Source organism: Columba livia, chromosome 7 (assembly GCF_036013475.1).
Source record: "Columba livia isolate bColLiv1 breed racing homer chromosome 7, bColLiv1.pat.W.v2, whole genome shotgun sequence".
NCBI lineage: Eukaryota > Metazoa > Chordata > Aves > Columbiformes > Columbidae > Columba > Columba livia.
In genome coordinates, this window is record NC_088608.1 from 18,154,440 (window position 1) to 18,175,685 (window position 21,246).

Consider the following 21,246-nt stretch of genomic DNA (forward strand, 5'->3'; position numbering starts at 1 on the left):
GAGCTCTTAAAATACCCGCTTGAGTCCCACACTGGGGTAACATCAGGGCCCATGGAGCGGATGGGGAGGTGAACGTGCATATGTGTGTTCTTCCTACCAAATAAGTGTGTTTTCTCTACTAAAATTGTGTTTGGAAGGAGAATGGGAGTCACTGGGGCAAAAATATCTGTACTCTTAGTGTTCTATTAAAAGGTTCTTTATTCCTCTAAATTAAGGGAAACATTTACAATTCCTTTTCCTCCATCTCCATTTTCCCTTGCAATGTCACATCAATTCAGACCATTCTAATGGGATTTTCAGAAGTTCCTAAGTTAAGTTGTCAAGCACCATAAATTATACTGGAATGCATGTTTTGAAAGCTTTAGAAATCCCACTACATTTGTCTTCCTTTCCATTTATTTAATAAATAAGATAGGGCTAGGACAAGCTTCTGTTTTAAAGACCCACAGTGCCAGGTTCTGAAAACCATTTTTAGATGTTACATCTGTCATTTTCAAGGGCTATGCAGAACATATTTGCTTTTCTGAGGTTGCCTTTTTAGATGGTTAATTTGCTATTAGGTTCTTAAAATAAAATTTAGGTGTAAGGAAGAATTTCTTCTTTGGAATGCAGTAACCCCAAACAACCCTTCTACTTAGATATTATTCTGAGAAATGTCTCTGCAAGATGTATTCACATTAATAATGTATATTTCATATCTGTCTTTTCTAGGGCAAAGAATTCATACCACAGACTCTGTCTGTATAGGGAGAATTGTTGTGGTGTTCAGACATACATGAATATTGTGGTGTTTTAGAGCCTCTTTCCCAGTCTGTTGAATAAAGAACAGTCTGGACTCAGGTCCTGGATTCAGCCCTGGACATTAATTGAAGTGTGAACCTGAATCTTCATTTCCTGATGCAGGTACAACCTGAACATTGAAGTGGCACAAAACTAAGATAAGCATGCCCACTTCTATTACAAAGCAACAGGAATGTGTTAAATTACTAAATTAAAAAAGCAATCTATTTGTACCTCTGGAAATGATTGAAATCTTATGGAAATTATTGAAATCTTAGGAAGGGTAAGCCCCCCCCCCCCCCCCCCCTTATTTTTCCTACCCAAGGGAAGGGACAAGGAAGTGCTGAGTGCTACATTAATGCTGTCTTTCAGTATCTTTTTAATGAATTCTTTTAATGGAATATATTTTTCATTGTTTCATGCACCAGTGGTTGCAAAATATCTCATGACTCTGTAAGAACAGTCTCCCAAAACCCGATGCTCGGCTTTCCAGTCTCTTCTGAATCAAAGCTGGGGAAGTAACTCGTGTGGTGTCCAGAGCCTTTTCTCCAGCTTTTTAGCCCTGCCTCTGCAGATAATTCCTGTCAGCCTTGAATTGCTTTGATGTATTGTGACAATTGCTGCCTTGCTGTGTTTTCTGCCCCTGCTGGAGTCTCCGTGGGATTAGAGATCACGTGCTACCTTAGCTTAATATTCTTGACCTTTTTCAGATGATTGACGCTGCTGAATGATTACAGCAAGCAGCAATTATCCACTAGCTGTGTTATGCTCATTTCAAGGAGAAAATAGATGTTATTTGAGATGAGTAATCTGGACTGTGTCTTTCTGCTGAGTAAATGCAGCAGACCTACATGTAGTGAGTCATGATTCCTTTCTCATTTGTTCTATTTTGTGGTATTTTCTGTGCATTTACCCTGTGCCCTCCCCCTTCTAAATTATTTACTGTGCCCTGATCCTGTTAGCACACATAGCTAAGAGAGCTAAATCTTTTGGGCTTGATCAGCAAGATAAAATTCCTCAGGCTCAAAGATGGTGGCAGGCATGGCAATGTGTGCCTTCTTATGTATTTAAACAAAATAAACTGGAAGAAATGAAAGCACCCTAAGCTACCAGTGATGTGTTTATGATGTGAAGTTGTGTAGGGATTTTGCAGTCCAGCTTCTGTCGTGTTCTGTTGTTTTATCAATCTCTCTCTCTCTTTTTTTTTCTTTCCTCTCTCCCTTCAGTGAATTTCCCACAAGCATTCTGTCAAGTTTTTGCCCATAAATAGCAATGAGTTTTGTAAAGTTCCCGTACACACAAAGCAAACAGCAACTTTACCAAATGTTCAATGCAAAGAGGTCCATGTGTCTCTTCATGTTAGTGTTTTGGAAGACATTTTACAGAACACCTGTCTGGCTTTAACGAAAGTTCACACACAGAGATGCAAATTGGAAGAAAAAAAATACAAATCTGGCACTACATCATAAGGACTTCAATACTGCAGTTTTGTCCTTTATCAAGAAGTTGTACATCTGTGATGATACATCATCATTATTGTAATCAATAATTTTACAACTATTAGCATTAGAATAACCAATATTATATAATGACACAATTATAATAATTATTATACAATTAATGTGATTATGTTTAATACTATGTTGCCACAGCCTCTTTTTAAAAGGTAATTTTTTTTACCTATAGGCCATCGAACTTTGTTCATTGGAGTTCACGTGCCACTAGGTGGAAGAAAAAGTCACCGACGCCATAGGCACCGTGGACATAAACACAGAAAGAGAGACAGAGAGCGAGATTCAGGATTAGAAGATGGGAGAGAGTCTCCTCCTTTTGGTAAGCTGAATATTATTTTTGCATAAATCTTTTAATAATAAACAACAGTATGATTATGCATGCTCTGTCTTGTTATAGTTCAGACACAATTACCAGCAGGGTTTTGGAGAACCCACCAGAGTCTCTCCAGTCTCTGCTGGAGAGCCAGGATTTGTTCCTCTGGAGAAGGGCAGCAGCAAGTGGCAGTCAGTACATGAGAAACCTCAGTAATTTCTGCCGCTGCAGGAGCCTGTCCATGTGTGTTCTAATAACGGCAGACTGCACCACCACTGAGAGGGGGCGAGTGCTTTATGGCACCAGCAGAGACTGGAGAGGCCCTGGAGTATTTGCCCCTAAAACGTTAACATAGAGGAATTGTGGTTCTTTACAATTAGTTTTGTAACAACGTTGATGTTACTGAAGCTGCGGTGTTTGATCAGATATGAACTGTGACCCAGATTGTGCTTGTCTTTGTCCTTACATGGCACTGTAATGTGCCATTGTGAGATGAGTCTTTGAGGACTCGGGAGCAAACAGAAACAAGTACCTTTCAGTAAATGAATGTGATACAAACTCCCTGAAACTCCCAAAATTTTAAATTAAATAACGTTACAGCGAACAGAAAAAGGTAGTAATGAATAAATTAGTCAAGCTTTGTCTCAAAACACGAGACTATTATTTGCTGTTCAAAACTAAAAAGCACATGTGCTGGAATGTCCAAGGCTCTAGTAAGTGTTGAAAATATATTGGAAGCATGTATAGAAAACAGTCAGTGTGCAACAGAAGAATGTTTTTAAATCAGTAGAGAAATGTGCCAATGTGATTTCAGGTTACACAATAGTAATTATAAGACTTCCTTTTAATCCAAAGTTTGTATTATGTATGTAGAAATCTTTGAAGCAAGCAGATTTTAAGTGTTGATGGTTAAGTATATTGTAAAGAGTTTGAAACACTCATTTTTTCACAATGAATTATACTGAGAATGAAACAAAGTCAAGACTTTTTCAAACTTAGATATGAGTTATGTTTTGAACACTGAACAGTGAAGAAAAAATTGGCTGTGGTGGTTCTGTCTGTAATGTATTTCAAATGTACAAAGACCCAATACGATATTGAAACCAGTTTCTTGGAAAACAACAAAGTTCATAAATTATTAAAATATTTTTCAAAAAGAATATGCATATATACATATAATGTCAGATTAAAAAGAAACAATTGAAAGTTACATCAGCCAAGAAGTGAGATATCTTAAACTATGAAGCAATGTCTTCTGTTGAGTCATCTGGTTTTATTTAAGTGCCAGTACGTGACACATTTTGGCTGAGAACTTAGCTCTGTTCTTTGAACTTCTGGAGATCTAGGCTTGTGTCCTTCCTAATGTCAAAAGTAAAGGAAAAAAAAAAAAAAGAAGAAATTAGCTGGCTGAATGTGTCCTTAATAGTCTTTGACAGTTGTGCATACAATACAATGTTCAATGCAATTCTGTGTTAAATGAAAACCAGTCTATGTTCAAGAGAGCTCCAAGAGTGGAATAGCAGTAATATTAAAAAGATGGCTTTGAAGTGCATTTGTAAGTTGCATTTGTAAGTTGGTGTTCAAAGCACCTGTCTACAGGTGTACTTGTTTGAAATAAGTACAGGATTGCACTTTTGTGAATCACATTATCACATGTAAAGGTATTATACCTACCACTGAAAGGATTTGTAGGTCACATCACATAATTTATTACTTTTGTAAAGTCCAGGACAGACAAGATGTGGGCCAGAAACACACAAGTCTTCTCTGGATCCAAAATCCTGAAGATCCTCTTCAAAATGCTTCAGTGATAACAATTCAGAAGGAGCCAAAGATAGAACTACCACACATTCAGAAAAATCTGGAAATATCTGATTTTTCTACCCTGAAATAATATCAAAGTAGTAAAATGTGAGGATTCTTCCCCTTGGCTATCTGATTCCTGGAAGTTTGGTGAGAGAACCAGAGTTTGACTGAGCTTTGACATCTGTCCATCCAGGCAGAAATGTGGTATCACATAGATAACAGTGAAAGGGATTTTCCTTGTAAAGGTGGATCTGAGAATTATACAGTGATGGAGAGGTTAAGTACAGTCAGAGCAGTCAGGCAAAAGTATACAGGGATTAATTGTAGTCCATATCCACATCCTTGCTTTTATTATGCATTTTCCTCATAGGAGTTTCAGACAGGTTGTTGTGCTGCTGGGAGAAAAGCATTGCCTTTAGAGAGAATGTAAGCATAGCTTTTCTATGCTTTATTTACGCAGAGGGAGCAACAGATACTTCTCACATTAAATCTGAATCCACTCAACCACAACAACACCTCATAGCTCCCATTCCCCATGACCGCAGGCTTGTAACAGCACCCAGAGACTGAAGGAGGTTGCAAAGAAGACAGATGCGCTTCCTGCTCTGGATGTGTAACTTGGTGTGAGGGACTCTGCTACCTAAGAAAGCAGATGCAAAATGGTCCCTTAATTTATGAATCATTCTGATTTAATTGAACACTCAGAAATGCTTAACTCCCTCTCTTCATAGACACCTTTTAATGCATTTCTGCTGAATAGGAGGAGACTGTATTCTTGGGAACTGGGGGGGAGGAGGGGAAATAAAAAACATTTCAACAAGCAGGTGCAAGAATAAAGATAGAGAAAATAAGCACTGTGAGACCAGCTGACAGAAAAAAGTGCTTTGATGTAAGTAAGAAAAATACATTAGGATTTTTGTGATACAAGAGAATAAATTAGCAGTGCTTTGAAGCAGTGAAGTATGAAAGGAGGTATAATAAAACCCAAAGATGCAACAACTGAATAACAGAGATGCTGGAAGTAAAGGCCTGAAATACTCAGACATGAAGTGCTACAGACTGCTCAGTTAACCAAGCATGGGATGAAGCATTATTTTTTGTCCTAATTTATGACTGTATGATTTATAACTTCATCTGTGAAGTTCCTTTAGGTGCAGATCTTGTTCTGCTATCACTGCATTCAAGGAGCTGCATGATGCACGTAGTACTGTGGGGGCTCTGCAGGTGCCACCTGGTTCCTATCCAGTGAAAAACAATTATTTCTTAAACTGTTTTCGTTGTATCAACATGGCTGGAAAACACCTGTATTAAACTGTAATACCCATGGGCATAAGCTTCCTGGTAATCCCTTTGAACCCTGGCTGGGAAAGCTGTACCAACTACTTTCTGAGGCGAAGTTTCTGCAGATAATAGATTTTTTTAGAACATTCCGATGGCAGCTCATGAGCTTTTTTTTTTTTTGATCTCCTACTGTCACTTTTCAAAAATAAACCAAGTGTTCTCAGTATGCAGATTCAGAGTTTGTAGACAAATAACATGTAGAATACGTAGTTAGTAGTCCTGTCATTTTGGGGGCACAGATCAGTTACTCATGTTTCATTTTTGTTTTACCACACCTCATTCTCGCTGTCTTTCTGTTGCCTCTTCATGAGATGGAGTTGTACAAGATGTTTCCATTTTGCCATAATGATGTGCCTGTGAATTGCATAATTTGCAGATTACTTGGCTTGCTCATGGAGAGGCTTTTTTTGGGTAGTAAAAATTGTGAGCTAAATGATTTCAAGATCTAGTTTTCCACCATCTTGCCTCATATTTTTGTGGAAGAAAAGGAGAAATCCAGTGAAATTATCCACTCTAGTTAAAAATGCAGTAATACTATTTGCTTTATTGAAGAGGTTTACTGTTCTCAGCTGAAATGCTGTTGTAATTAAGACCTTAGTTTCATGCCCCCTTTAAACTCCTCTTCTCCACAGCTTTCCTTGTGGGCAAGTATTGTGGCTGGTCTGTGAATTAAATTAGGGAACTGATGCAAGTTAAAACTAGTTTGGCAAGTTAAAACTAGCCTTGAGCAGCTCCCTGGTACTGTTTGCTGGGAGGGCAATGGGTGCCAGTCCCAGAGGGCTGCAGGGCCATAACCTGGCTGGGTCAGCTCCATCAGTGCTGTGGGTCCATGGGGGCACCTTGGCTGACCAGATTGCACTTGCTTGGTATGTACATGGATTTTAGTGGCAATTTTCAGGGTTTTTTTGATGTCTGTTTTTTGCCTGTAACTAGTGAAAAAGCTCTCTTGTACTTGGACTTATGAGTTAAAAATGTTTATGTTTCTATTTTAAAATGGGGTGGAATAGGAAGACTTCTGCTCTCAGCAGAGTCTCGTTAAGGACAGGTATTATGATGGTGAAGTGAACACAGCTGTGAGGACTGAGGTTTGACTTCAGCCTCCTGTGGCATCTTCTAGGACTAGACACTGTTGGGGCTTGTGCAAGGTTTGATTAGTTCTTTTAAGAAATCTGTCTTTAATAATGTCTAGATTTAAAGAGGCTTAAATTTGTGATTCATGATATTGGATGTGGCAAGGAAAGCTGAGCAGCCCTGGAGGTGAACCTAACAGAGGACTGTATTCTCAGTTCAGAAAAGGCTGTCTGAAGGTAGTGCAAGCAAAAAAGGGAATTGCAAAGGGGAGTTCTCTTGAACAAAGTATAATGAAAGGACTCATCTGACTATATTTGATAGCTAACCTCAGACCTTAAAGGGGTATTAATGGGGCAAATTTAATTATTTTAAATTCTCCTTCCCAAAACCCAGCAGCTTTGTCTGTTGAAGGATGAACTTGGAAATTTGAATCTCTGAGCAGCTGTGGAACAGATTACAGCAAATCTGGATTAAAATAATGTATCACAACTGCGGTTTTAAGAGTCTAGCAAAAAGAAGAGAATTGAAGCTTGGAAATTGTCCATATTGTCAGATCCAAAAGATAAGATTACTTGTCATAGCCTTGAGGTGATGGAAACAATTAATGTGTAGAAAATGCAGAGAGAGCTTCCTGAAAACAAGATTATACATATAGGGTTAAAGTGCTGGAGGAGCAAACTGAACACATGGTTTCTAAGGTCTGTGAAGAGATTTTCAGAAGTGTGCTGTGTAGCTGTTTACTATTTTATGTGTACTTTAGTAATGTACATTTTGTTTCCTTTAGTAATGTAAATTGTGTTTTAATTTTTATGATGCTTTCTAATGAAAATAGAGTAGTTTATGATCCTTACCTTTACCGATTCCTGAGCTGAAGGGCAAAGTCCTTGGTGAACACAAACAGGAGGATGATGAATGTTTGTGTGTGAAACGATCCTTTGTTTTCTGTGATCCCTTGCATTTTTCACACCATTTCCCCTTTGTTTGAAAGGATGTCAACTGTATTAAACCAGTTCACTCCCTGTCTGTAGCCTGTCCTGTGCCGTGAGCAATCAAAACAAAAAAAAAAGAGTAAAAAGGTCTGTATATTTAATATCATTTTAATGTGAATGTACAAGGGCACGAGGCATGGATTAAATCTTGTCTATGATGTTTACTATCTTATGTGAGCTTTTGTAATGTAAATTTCATTTTAATGTTTAGCATGTTTTCTAATGTAGAAAACAGTAATTTTTCATCCTTACCTCTCCTGACCCCAATAAGAAGTATTAGCCTGCTAATACTAAACTTAGATGCAGGTTCTCAACAGGCTTAGGAACATATAAACCTGTTCTAACAATTGAGCTAACATAGTGTTACCAGAAATATGTTATTGCACCCTTTCTAGAGTTTATGTACTGCAGAAGACAAAATTTGGAATATGTTTTATATGTATTCAAGGCTGTGTTTCTGCTTGCGGTGTGGTATGGCTTGGACAGATTGCGTGCAGTTCTGCCTGGCGACGGGGCAGGTTTTCTCAGGAGAGATCCTGGCATGCACTGAGCAGGAGATGTGGATCACTCTGAATGGCGCAGTGAAGCAGGTTATTTGCTGGGCTGAATTTATGTGGAGGGACTGAGAATGATCCTGCTTTCTTACCTCCCACCCCAACTCTTGATTTCACCTTGTTCGCTTAGACAGGAGGGACCAGTCCTGACCCAGAATTGTAGTTGCACTTGGGGATGGTTTAAATGAGGAAATGCCAGTTACAGTTTTTTTCCTACATGTGTTTTACAAGGCGGGATGGTGATGTTGGCCACCGTTCCCGCTGCCTGCACTCAGTGCTGTTCCAGGGAGCAGCTTTCCCCGTAGCCATCAGGGAATTAGGTTATTAGCAGTTCTGGCTTTCAGTTTGCCTGTTTTGGCATGTTTTTGCCCATACCCTGCTTTTGTTTTAGGGATGTTAATGACTTAAGAGTCATAGTGAGCAGTATGTCAGGTTGCTGCAGGGTTGCTTCCTTTCAGCAGCACTGAATCCCAGGGTGAATTTGTGCTTCTGACAATAAGGTGTCCACCAGGTCCTCATTTTTACTCTTTTAGCAGTGCAGTGGTGTCATACAGATTTTAAAACCTGGAATACTCAGGTTTTCCATGTATACAATGAATTTGAGGTATCAGAGGTAGTTTGGATGTCTGTGTGAGTGCTGCATGGATGATGTGAACACAAATCCAGAGATCAGGTATAACACAGAGCTTGGCAGGAGGCTCCTATGGGCTGGTGGAGCCACAGCGATCAGAAAGCTGCTTCATCTTGCCCTGGCTGAGATGGCTCATTAGCCAAGCACGGGTGGTTGTTCATGGTGCTCCTGCTCCTGTCATGTACCAGACTTTGCCCAGTCCCAGCTGATCCTGGAGGATTTGCTGAACTGGTTGGTGAGGAGCCACTTACTTGGGAGATTCATCAGCTGCTTATTGTGAAATTTTAAATTCACGTTGCTTCTAATATCTCTGTGCTCTGATATAAAACAATTGCAGTGATAGAAATACTAAAGTAACAAATTAGTCCCACTTGTTGTTTTTTTTTTTAGCTTAATCTAGATTACTTTCAACTCTTTTTAGAAATAGCAATATGAAGGATTTTTTTTTTATGCTGGCCATACTACTTGAAGTAGGGATAGACACATAATATTCAAGCCAATTTCTGTTTTCCTAGACTTCAAAAAACATTGAGTGTCCGAGTTTGCAAACATTATGCTTCTACACTGAGAATTAAGTTATCACAGTTTGACAGTCAGCAATTGAAGTATTCTTTCATACTGTTTTTGAATCACATATTACTCATTTTCCATATAACACATTAATGACATATTTGGTATTTATTACTCCTATGAATAATAGCAAAATCCATCTGGCATTGCTCACATGAGTAATTCTGTTAACTCAGTTTCAGAAGCAGAACCAACAGAGCTGGTGTGTGTGGGGTGGTATTGCTTCTTTGGTTTTGTTTGTGGTTTTGTTTGTTTGATTGTTTGTTTTTTAATGTGTTACTATTTAATTCTCATAGGGTTTTGTCCTTGAAGTAAAACAATAACTTCTTTTTTTTTTTTCTACTTTCCAGCTTGGTGTGGATTGCAGGTCTCGGACAGCAATAAAAATTATTGCAGCAAACAAAGATGGCCAGAATCTGGCAGCTAGTTTTACGGGAGTGTTAATAAGGAAGAAGAGAATTTAGTGCATATTTTGTCACTTACATAGATTCTTCACATTTGTCAGTCAAGTAGCTATATGTTACACAGAAGACCCAGGAAAAGCAAATCACAGCCATAAGGTGTTTCCTTGTTACTACTCACCTGACTTCAACAGGTTTCTGATCCTTCCTGACTTCAAGAGGTTTCTGATCCTCCCCGCTTTCCTTCCCATGCTGAACACATGCATTTGCATGGCTATCAGAACTGTCATAGAACTGCAGCTTTGCTGTGCAACACTACTCATTTATTACTTGACTGTAGCTGTTGCTGTAAATCAGTTCTAGTGCTGATTTTATCAAGAGTACAGGATGTTCCTGGCAATGCTTATTCTCAGATTCTCACTGCAGTCCAGCTCTCTACCAAAGTAGCTTGTTTTCCATATTCTGTTACTAGTCATAATGCACTTGTTCTTTGCAAGTTCATATCTGGCTGAATTTTGTCCTTCTGGGAAATAGTCTTAACAAGTTGAACACTTCTTGACCAGAATGTACTTTCTAGTCTCAGATCAAATCTTGTTTGTGTTTACTTTGTCTTTCTCTAGAATATACCAACATGTGGAAATGAGGAACATAAAGAGTTAAAAAAAAAAAAAAAAAAAGAAAAGGCTGGAAGGGGTTGAAATGGTCTTAAAGAAAAAAGAGGGCTATACAGTGAGAGAGAAGAGTAATGAAAGAAAGGATAAAGTGGAGGAGGTTGTTGCTGTTCTTTAATGAATCACCAAAAGTAATTTCTCTTCCCTTAGCAGTCCCCTTACATTTCCATTTTCTAGTAGGGGTGTCAAACTCATTTTCATTGACTATAAGAGCAGGAGCAGTTACTTTTATACGGTCCTAAAATTACATTTGGCCCTTTCAAGGCAACTGCGAGGCTGATGTGGCCCCCGGTGAAAATGAGTTTGACACCCCTGCTTTTAGAGCTTAGCAGTACCAGAGCTCATCTCTTTCTCCCCCCTCCCATATTTATTCCTGGGTTTCAGTTCCTTTGTGCAGGAGGGTGTAGGCTTCGCTGTACCATATCTTTACAAAGCAAATAAGCAAATAGACCTCAGGTGAAAACTGTGCCCTATTGTTTGTGTTTCGTTGCTATAGCAAGTTACTACTACTACTACCAAAAAAAGATATCTCTGCTGCTCAATTTAATCTCTTGTATCAGTGGCCCATTTAATGATCTTTGATCAGTGCTGTATTTGCTCTTTAACTAGCATCCGATGTGTGCAATCCTCTCAGTTTTTTCAAAATTCAGAGAGCTGGAGGATCTTGTGCAGTGATGCTCTTCACTTGCTAGATGGAAAATACTGTAGCTTGTCTTACAAATATGGTTGTGGAACAGAACTTCATTTCGACAATGTTCAAGGAATCACTGAGTCGTTCTACTGGATAATCAATTTTTCAGTTGACTGGCAGCCTGGTCCTCATCAGTTCTCAGAAAGGACTTTTGGTTCTCCTCAGAAATCTAAAATACATTAGCAGAAAAAATAACTATATGTTTCCAGAGAGAGTGGGTTTCATCTAGAGTTTGTTCATTTGAGGTTTGCATTTAAATAAGAAAATAAGATATTTCCCTTTCCCCCTTTCCCCCTTTCCCCCTTTCCCCCTTTCCCCCTTTCCCCCTTTCCCCCTTTCCCCCTTTCCCCCTTTCCCCCTTTCCCCCTTTCCCCCTTTCCCCCTTTCCCCCTTTCCCCCTTTCCCCCTTTCCTTCTCCCTTTCCCCCTTTCTCCTTCTTCTCCTCTCTTCTTGCCCTTGCCCTTCTTTTTTTCTTCTCTGCTCTCCTTTTCTCTTTTCAACTTACAACATTTGAGCTATGAACACTGAATGTTAAAGTGTTCTATGAGTTCTGGAAATTTTCTGAGTGATATGAGAAAATAATAGTATGCCACCAAAATATATCTAGTGGTCTGCACTGAAAGGTTATGAAGAAAAATAACTGGTGATAGGAATGTAAAGAGAAGACACAACCAGGATGAAGAAAATGGGGGAGTTGGGACAGATAAAAACTTTGTTCCTCTGGAACAGCCCAACCGTGTAGAAATGGTTGACAAAGGGGCATGGGTTAGTAGATACTGTTGTATTATTTTTGAAGTTTCCAGTTGTATATTGACATTAGAGAGGTTTTTTCTGGTTTCCTTCTTCTGCTATGTGAAGCAGAGAATGCGGATTTGGTATATGAGCTTTGTGAGCTGAGCTGGATCTGTAGGTTTAGACTTATAATGTGGCAATGTAGTTTTTGTAACACTGGAGTAAAAGAATGCATCAGCTCTATCTGTGCTATTATCTGCACTGCCTTTTTTCTGTGGTACCATTCCAGCTTCCAGTAGTTACTACTTCTGTACATCCCATTCTATCTTTAGATGAGCTTGTTTAATTAGCAGACTAGACAACTACAGTAAATAGAGAGGTCTCAATCTGAAGGTGTTTGTATATAAGTGTTCTTACAGCACAACTATAATAATGTTTTCTGTGTGACAGCAAGTGATATGGATGAAAGAGTCTGGATAATCTCATGAAATTTAGATATCTGCTTGCTCAGGGCAAAAAAAAATGGTGTTCTGGACTTAAATTTTTTATTTTTCCCAGATACCCCATCACAACGGGTGCAGTTTATTCTTGGAACAGAAGATGATGATGAAGAACACATTCCTCATGATCTCTTTACTGAGCTGGATGAAATTTGTTGGCGTGAAGGAGAGGATGCGGAGTGGAGGGAGACAGCAAGGTGAGTGTTTTCATGCATTTCAAAAATTATCTCTAGCTGTTGGTTGCTGGTGTATTGAGGAATGATTTTAAAGCTGCAGGAAGCTCAGGAACAGATTTTGGACATAAAGCTTAAGTAAAACCATAATTTTAATCCTTAGACTGCTAGTATTACAAGAGCATTTGTCATTTCCCAGAGCCAAATGTTTTCATCTGGATTTATGAAATATAGGTCAGAATGAATATCAAGGGAAAAAAAATCAAAGCAAACATAATATATATGAATTAAAAATTGCTGGGTTTATTAATACTTTAGCTCATCATTTTAAGAAAATTTCAAACTTTATGTTCTGTTTGAATCCTCATGAAATTGATAAAATTACCATTATAAAAAGATTAAAGCAAGGAATGAGGTTACTTTTGGAGCAATAAAACTTCTACGTATTCTATCAATGAACAGTTGATTTTGAGGCTTCAAATATTCAGTGTTGGATTATTTTGTTTCTGCAAAATTAGTGTGAAAAGACTGTTTAGATGGCATTTCTACTGAAAAAAGTCATTATTGGAACAGAACTTTTTTTTTTTTTTTTAATATTTATTGCTTAAGCACCAAAATAGGAGATGACTTGTTTAGTCTCATTAAGACTTCACATTTCCCAACAATCCTTGCTTCATTCTTCTTCTTAGAACCTTAATTCTCTCTTTCCCTGCCAGTGTTTGTTGACAGTGTTCCTCAATGGTGCTTGGAAGTCCGTGGACCATGTCTTTGGTGTCAGTAGGATAAAATCTCTGGAACTTCTGAAAGGATTTTGTGGGGTTTTTGGCATGAATGTGTCTGTTAGCTTTCCCTTTAATTTTGCTGCAAATTCCTGCTTTCCCAGAGGGCCACAGAATTTTCTATGACCTTCCCTTCCTTTATGTGTCCATAGGAGGCATAGACAGATGCTAAATATAGATCTTTACATGTAGAAAATTCTCACATGGGGATTGTGCTGCAAAATGAGTGTAGTGGTGTTCCTAAATAATCTTGTTAATATTCATAGAGAGAAAATCTAATCAAGTTAATCATCTGCAGTGTTCTCATACTGATTAGGAATATATAGGACCTCTTCTAGGAAGGGTATCAGCTTCTAGCATCTATTGTGATTTAAAATCTGTGGCTTATGAGATTTTTAAGCAGGGAAACAGCAGCTTCAACTAAAAAAGCCCTTTGCAAATCATTTAAGAACTTGCTTACTGAAAAATTATAACATTTTAGTAACATTTTTACTTAATCAAGATAGAATTTGAAAATAATAGGTGAAATAAAGAAATTTCTATTCAGACTGAGCTTGTCTGTATGTACAGACTTTTCAGTTGTCATTTGGGAACTAAAGAATCAAAAGCATTTAACAGAAACAAAATGAGACTGTTGAAAAAGGGCAGGAAAAATCAGCCAAGATAACTATATGTTTGGAGCTCAGAAAATACAAGAGTGACGTATAATTGCTAATAGTAAAAGTTTCTTTAGCTTTAGAAATCAGATGCAAAGAAAGAGTGGGGCTGCCATGCAGAAAGACCTAGTCAAGATAAATGATCCTTTTTAGTTTGCATCCAAAAATTTCATACAGCATTTGACATGGGGGGGCTGACTCTCAGAAAAGAAGGAGGTGGCAGTGAAAGCACTGAATTAAAAATGAAGGCAGGAGTGGAAGTGCTTTATCTGTGTAAGACGGTATGATAATTTCCATCCTAGAAAGCTGAAAGAACCTGCATTTCATGGGTATGGTAAATTCTGTCTTTCTGTAAATCTGTCAGGAACGTTGTTGTATTATAGCAAACACAGCAACACTATTCAAGAAATGATAAAAATGGTCAGAACAAACAGGGGCCTGATAGATTTCAGAGCTGTTCAAGGTTTAGAACAGTATTTGAAAGAAAGAATAATTGTAGACTTGGAGCTAAGTGGAAAATTGGATAAAATGCAATACAATAATATATCATGTCAGGCTAACTTAATAATGCTATTTAATCAGATAATAGATTTTTGTTTTTCTGAGAAAGAAAAACTAGTGGATCTATTTTTTTTTTTTTTAAAATTGAGGCATTTTATATGATACAGCAGTGGGAATTTATTAAACTGTTCTAGTGTAAAAATTGTATTAGTGGGTAAGAAACTAATTGAAGAGGTGCAGCAGGTCAGACTGAAAGATTAAACTACTAGTGTCAAAGGTGCTGACAACTAACTTGTGAAGAACTAGACTTAGTAAATAGCTTTATCATTGAATGAAAAAAATAGGATTATAGTAATAAAACTTGTTGATAAAAAAATCAGGAGGTATTGTTACTCAGAAATAGATAAGGATAGCATACACAAAGAATAAGATGACTTTGAGTAGAGTGAGAGAAATGGGATGGCATTTAATATGCAAGATCATATACTCACAAACTAATACAATGGATCATTTTTGATACCAGTGGTTGATTCAGGACTTCAAAGATACTGATTTGATTAAAAGCTTAATAAGGAGAGGATATACCCTGAGTTTGTTGCTGTTCCAGGCTTACTATATGTTTTCCATGTGTGTGGAAAATGCCACTGGAATTATTTGTAAATCTTATTGTCTGGCTTTGGACGTAGTTCCAGGTAGATAATTTTCAATGCAAATGACACAGAGGAGGACTTGGTCATTAATGGAATTTAATGAAAGTGATGGCACTAAGTGGTTCTGTGTTCATTTTGTCAAGCTCTGTGTGGACTGAAGGCTTGGGTTGACTCTGATGCAGTAAATCTATATCTTCATATTTTCATTTTGATTGAAAGTGCACACACAATGCACAGTTCAGCCTTATTTTTTTTTTTTTTTTTGTAATCTCTTGAGCAAACTGCGTAAAACTATTTGAGACATTTTGTTCTTGGTTGATCAAAAGAGTAATATATCAAAGGGAGCCATGGATAAGATTTGACTGAAGCTTGATGTTCTTCAAATAAATCTCCTCTATTCCTGTTTCATTTGTTTGGAAGAGGACTGTTCCAGAGGTTTTTGTTTGTTTTTTCTTAGCAGTTATGAGACTCCAAGGATTGCCATTCTTCCTTTTCCATAACACTTCTCATGAGCAAAAGCATTTCTGCAGATTCATCAGGAGGAGCAGGAAAGTGCACTGCTGTTACAGCCTATCCCATACCAGGATCTCATTTAGGCTCTCGCATCCATGGAATTACTTAGCAAACAGAATGAAATAACTTAATTAGATTGATATAGGGATAAAATTAATTATTTTTTCTCTATTAATTGATTTCAAACCAGAAGAAACACAGACCTTTTAAAATCAATAATCAGTCTTATTATTTTTGTATGTGGCCCAGCTTTACAGTTGTGTAGAGAATGCATGATGTATAGTTTCTATTAAAAAAAATTTGGAATAAATTTGTGAAGAAACACACTGAGACGTAACAGTTGGGCTTGTTTTATATGCACAATAGTATAGTTGCAAATTGCAGCTATTAGGAAAGCAATTCATGTCCAAATCTATCCTAATAGCCTCTTGTGGTCATTGCTGGAAAGTAGTGCCTGATTTGTAGCAAGTTTTACCCAAACTGTTGGGACTCATTTATCTGCTAATATCAAATGAAAATCTTGAGAGAATATCACTACATTTCTGGAACAGAAATGGGTATGTAGTAAGGAGGAAGATAGATGCTTTGGAACCAGCTTTCCTTCTCCTAACCTGTACTGGTGGCTGGGGTTGTTCCTCCCTAGGTGTGGGACCCTACACTTGCACTTATTGAACTTCATTAGGTTCTTCTCTGCCCAGTCTGCCAGCCTGTCCAGGTCTTGCTGAATGGCAGCACAGCCTTCAGGTGTGTCAGCCCTTCCTCCCAGTTTGGTATCATCAGCAAACTTGCTGAGGGTGCACTCAGTCTCTTCATCCCGATTATTTATGAACAGGTTGGACAGGACTGGACCTGATACTGACCCCTGGGGAACCCCACTAACTACAGACCTTCAACCAGCCTCTGCACAACCCTCTGAGCTCTGCCATCCAGCCAGTTCATGATCCATCTCACCATGCATTCATCCAGCCCGCACTTCCTGAGCTTGCCCTCGAGGAGGTTGTGAGAGACAGTGTCAAAAGCCTTGCTGATAATAATCAATTAATAATTGATTCTTGAGCAGGTTATGAGTGTCTACTCCACCTCTCTGCTGCAGACATAATAGACTATAAAACGGATCATGTTCAACTCACTTCGTGTTGTGCACCAGAATGTTGTAACTGAATCTACAATGGAGTGTGCACACTCTTGCATTGGCTCCTGAAAAATCGATGATTTTACAAGATGCAGCATATGTATGTGTGTGTATGTACACACACACACATCTGAGTAATATTTGCACTCTAGTAACATATCTTGCTGAAACTTTGTTGGCATGTTTTGTTCCAGCAAGTATTCTATCAGAGGAACTAAACTGCATGATTGCCAATACCTGTGCTAGTCTTGACCAGTAAAAGAAAACCATATGAATGAAGCTGCTCTTCTCTGTGATCAGACACAACTAATATAGCTCTCAATGTATTCCAAGCCCATGGGGTGTGTGTGACACGTGAACTCAATATACAAATGGAGTTGTTGATGTTTTCTGGGAAATTGTGAAATGCTTATGAAATGCTTTTATTTATCAGCCATATCAATTTAAGGGATTACACTGCAAAAGTAAACATATTAAATTTTTTCTTTCTATGAGAAACTAGAAAGAGTAGAAAATTGGGAATCCATGCCTGAATTTGGATTTCAAAACCATTTCTGTCCTTCAGTCTTGTAAACGAATACAGAGGGTTTTTAAAATGGTATTATCATTTTTAAAACCACTTGAACACTTAGAATTAGCTGACTGTGCCTAAGATTAGAGAATTGTTTGTTTTGTTTTCTGCTGCTGTTTCTCATTTGATATGTTAAATACGGGTTATTTGACATAACAGAGGAATGTTTCTGAAAAGATAAAAGGTGATAAACATGATTTTCCTTTGATGAGATGGGCAAACTCATGTAATGCTTATTAAAATCTAAATAGATTTTTATTCTGAATGCAGAATTATCTCAGCTGGGTACGATTTACATTTATGTACTAACCTGTTGGTTAATTAAGTAACAATGTCTGATAATGTGTTTAAACACAGAAGTTTTAGTAACAGTAGGAAATTGGATGCAATCCATAGACTTATAGTATTCAAATTGTTCGAAACTCAGATGGAGATAATCACAATGGCAAGTATGATTATTTGAGCACTAGCAATAGTTTCCTATGGATTTTTATGTTGTCTGTAAGTTTTGATGTCTGATTGACGTCATAAACTCTAATTAATGCTGTTTTCATGATCTAGACTTTCTTTATCCATGTCCCTAGTAAGTTAGGAGCTCTGGTTGTGAGCCTGCCTCTGTCCAGTCACTTGTCTTAATGAAACTTCTAAGAATGTGTTTGGCTTTTATCACTCATTTAAAATCTCTTTAGAATTGGTCAGTATGTCCAAAACAGGTAATATCAAAGACAGACTGCAGCAGTATAATCAGATGAGTAACATTGAAGATTATTTACGTGTACAGAAGGTAATGACAGTATAAGGTTTCTGATGATGTTCTGTAAGAATCTATGCTTGGATCATTGTTTTTAGGATACATGTAGCATGATTTTTCATCTTTTCTTGAATCAGCAAGAGGATGGTACATCAGAAATAATTGAAATACCCAACTGCAAAGATTGTAATCTTGTAAAACTCCTAAAGAGATTAGAAACATGCACAAACAGAAATATGAGAAGATAAAAATGTAGATATTTTGTAGTCTCAGGAGGCAATAGTTTAAGCTTGGAAATGTGAGTGCCATGAGTAAGCTCAGAGCAGCCTCTTCTCATGGAGTTCAAGTGCAGCTGCAAAATGAAAAAAGAAAAAGAAATTTTTTTCCTTCGCACATGCTTCTTGGTAACTCACCTGATTTCTTGCAGCTCATCCCTTTCAAACCAGGGGTTTGAATTTGGTGGGGGTGTGGTGTGTTAATTTGTTTTTTGATGTCCATTTGGACATAATTTTGAAAATCCATTTTGGAAAACTTCATTTGTATATGCAAATTCAATTTCATGGTTCAGCTCTGTGGCAGCAAATTTTTTGTGTGCTGGGTCTTTCTTGCTGCATCACTTGAAACATGGAAAGATAAAGGAGGTAGCCTGGCTAGGGTAGGAAGAGAGGTTTCAATGAAGGGAGTGGAGAACAAATCTGATGGAGAGGAGGTCTGCTGGGCAAAGATGAGATAAAGAAACTGGCCAGCACAGAGGAAATGGAGGGATAAATGTTTAAATTCAAACAGGAGGAGATGGCTAGCCACAGGAGAATGGAGATTCTGGAGGAGCCAAAGAGTTGTGGGCAAACTGTGTATGCAATTAATGGGCGAGTGATTGGGAGGCAGCTGCTATGGTTAGAAGAAATGGAATGCATCAGGAAGGGAGCAGATATGCTGGGGATGAGTGGGTCACTGAAGTGGCAGCTGCTCACAGAATGGCATCAGCAGAGGAAGAATCTGGTACACAGGGACTGAAAAGAGGAAACTGTCTAAACTATGGGGTATATAGGCATATTTTACAGGTGGGAGCAGAGCTAGGCAGGTGGGCCAGGAACAGAAGAGGACAACTGTGTTTGCTGTGTTGCTGAGCTGTGGGGCTTGGTAAAACTGGAGACTGCTGAGCTTTAGAGGTCTTAAGGCTCTATGCTTCCCTGCTGTCTGTAAATAAATGTGAATGTGTTGTCAAGGTGTGAGGCTCTGCTTGACCACTCTGCTGCCTGGGCCATGGGAAACAGCTGAGGGCTGTGGTGTCGGGGAGAGGCTTGTGCTGTGCCTTGCCCAGCCAGCAGGCTACTCACAGCTACATCTGCATGGGCTTGAAAAATGTCATAACTTTAATTTAAAACACTTTTCATATGTCAACAGACTTTTTCCATTTTTTCTTTGCTTAGTATTCTTTTAACATTTTTAGTGTGATTTTTATTAGCAAACAATTAAAAGACAAGCAAGAACATTCATCCAGCTGGCTAGTGACAAAAGACTTGATCCTCTCATGACAGTTTCATGTATCCTTTTACTTTGCTGAAATCTCCCCAGATTTACACTGAACCTGAGAACAGGCAAATGAGACTCAATGGAGTGAGATGTGATGTAACTGGATTCTGAAGTGCCATTTTGTGTCATTCATGTGGTTGTTTTGTCTGAGTAAGGCCCACATTTTGGGGCTTGAAAGACTGTTCACAAATGTTTACACATTGCTCGTGTGTGCATGTATGTGCCTGTGAGGTTTTTCATGTTAATTGATCAAGTTTTAAGTCACAGAATCGCAGAATGGTTGAATGGTTGGGGTTGGAAGGGACGTCTGGAGATCATCTAGTCCAAACCACCTGCTAAAACAGGTTCACCTGGAGTAGATTACACAAGTGGGTTTTGAATGTCTCCAGAGGAGGAGACTCCACAACCTCTCTGGGCAGCCTGTTCCAGTGCTGTGGCACCCTCAAAGTGAAGAAGTTTTTCCTCATACTCAGATGGAACCTCCTGTGCTTCAGCCTGTGTCTGTTGCCCCTCATCCTATTATTGGGCACCACTGAAAGGAGTCTGGTCCCATCCTCTTAACTCCCACCTTTGAGATACTTAAAAACATCGATGAGAAATGAAAAATCGGCTAGATTTTGCAAAACATTTTACTGCCTTTATGAGTAGCTTAGTACAGTTAAGTAACTAACAACTTTAACAAAGCTTGTAAAACTGTGTTTTGTGAGAAGACTATGCTGGTGATAATGGATGAAGATTCTGTGAAGTGTTACTAGGTCAGTATACTTACTTTAAATAAAAAATGTCTCTTTTTTGTTATGTTTAGTCTGAAATTAAGACTACATGGAGAAAGTTCTCACCTGTGTTCTTATTATGTGTAGCTTCCAAACCACAAATTCTTGTTCTCTGTCCTTTTCGTACAACTTGTTGTTCTATCACAGAAATAGCATTGTACAACAAAGAATTACTCAAAGTTTTTGCGAAGTACAATAAGTGTCTCTTTTCATCTCCATGGTCAGAATTTATCTTCAAAAATTGTCTAATATAGCATATGGGAAGAAGCAAGCAAGGGAATTTTCTGATCTTTCCTACAAAGAAAGAATAAAGTGAAATCCGAATACATGTTTAACAGTGATCTTTCAATATCCATCGACATGATTTATTTTTCATTCTCATGCACAATGGAGTTATAAAATTGGTTGTTTGTACAGGTGGTTGAAGTTTGAGGAAGATGTAGAGGATGGTGGAGAGAGGTGGAGCAAGCCATATGTTGCCACACTGTCACTTCATAGCTTGTTTGAGCTGAGAAGCTGTATCCTGAATGGCACAGTTCTTTTGGACATGAGAGCTAACTCCATAGAAGAAATTGCAGGTATGTATTCTTGTTGCATTTATTAGTTAGGAATATTAATAATAAAATCAAGTACTTACAAAATTTCGTACA

General features: G+C 38.2%; 1 protein-coding gene across 8 annotated transcripts in view; it reads left to right on the forward strand.

Moving 5' to 3' along the window:
* Positions 1 to 21,246, forward strand: part of SLC4A10 (solute carrier family 4 member 10) — a 158,376-nt gene that overhangs the window by 65,993 nt on the left and 71,137 nt on the right. For all 8 annotated transcript variants that reach the window (XM_065069652.1, XM_065069645.1, XM_065069646.1 and 5 more), the window contains 3 exons: positions 2,467 to 2,613; positions 12,623 to 12,761; positions 21,014 to 21,174. In XM_065069652.1, coding sequence (XP_064925724.1) covers positions 2,467 to 2,613; positions 12,623 to 12,761; positions 21,014 to 21,174 — 447 coding nt within the window. The remainder of the gene's footprint in view (positions 1 to 2,466; positions 2,614 to 12,622; positions 12,762 to 21,013; positions 21,175 to 21,246) is intronic.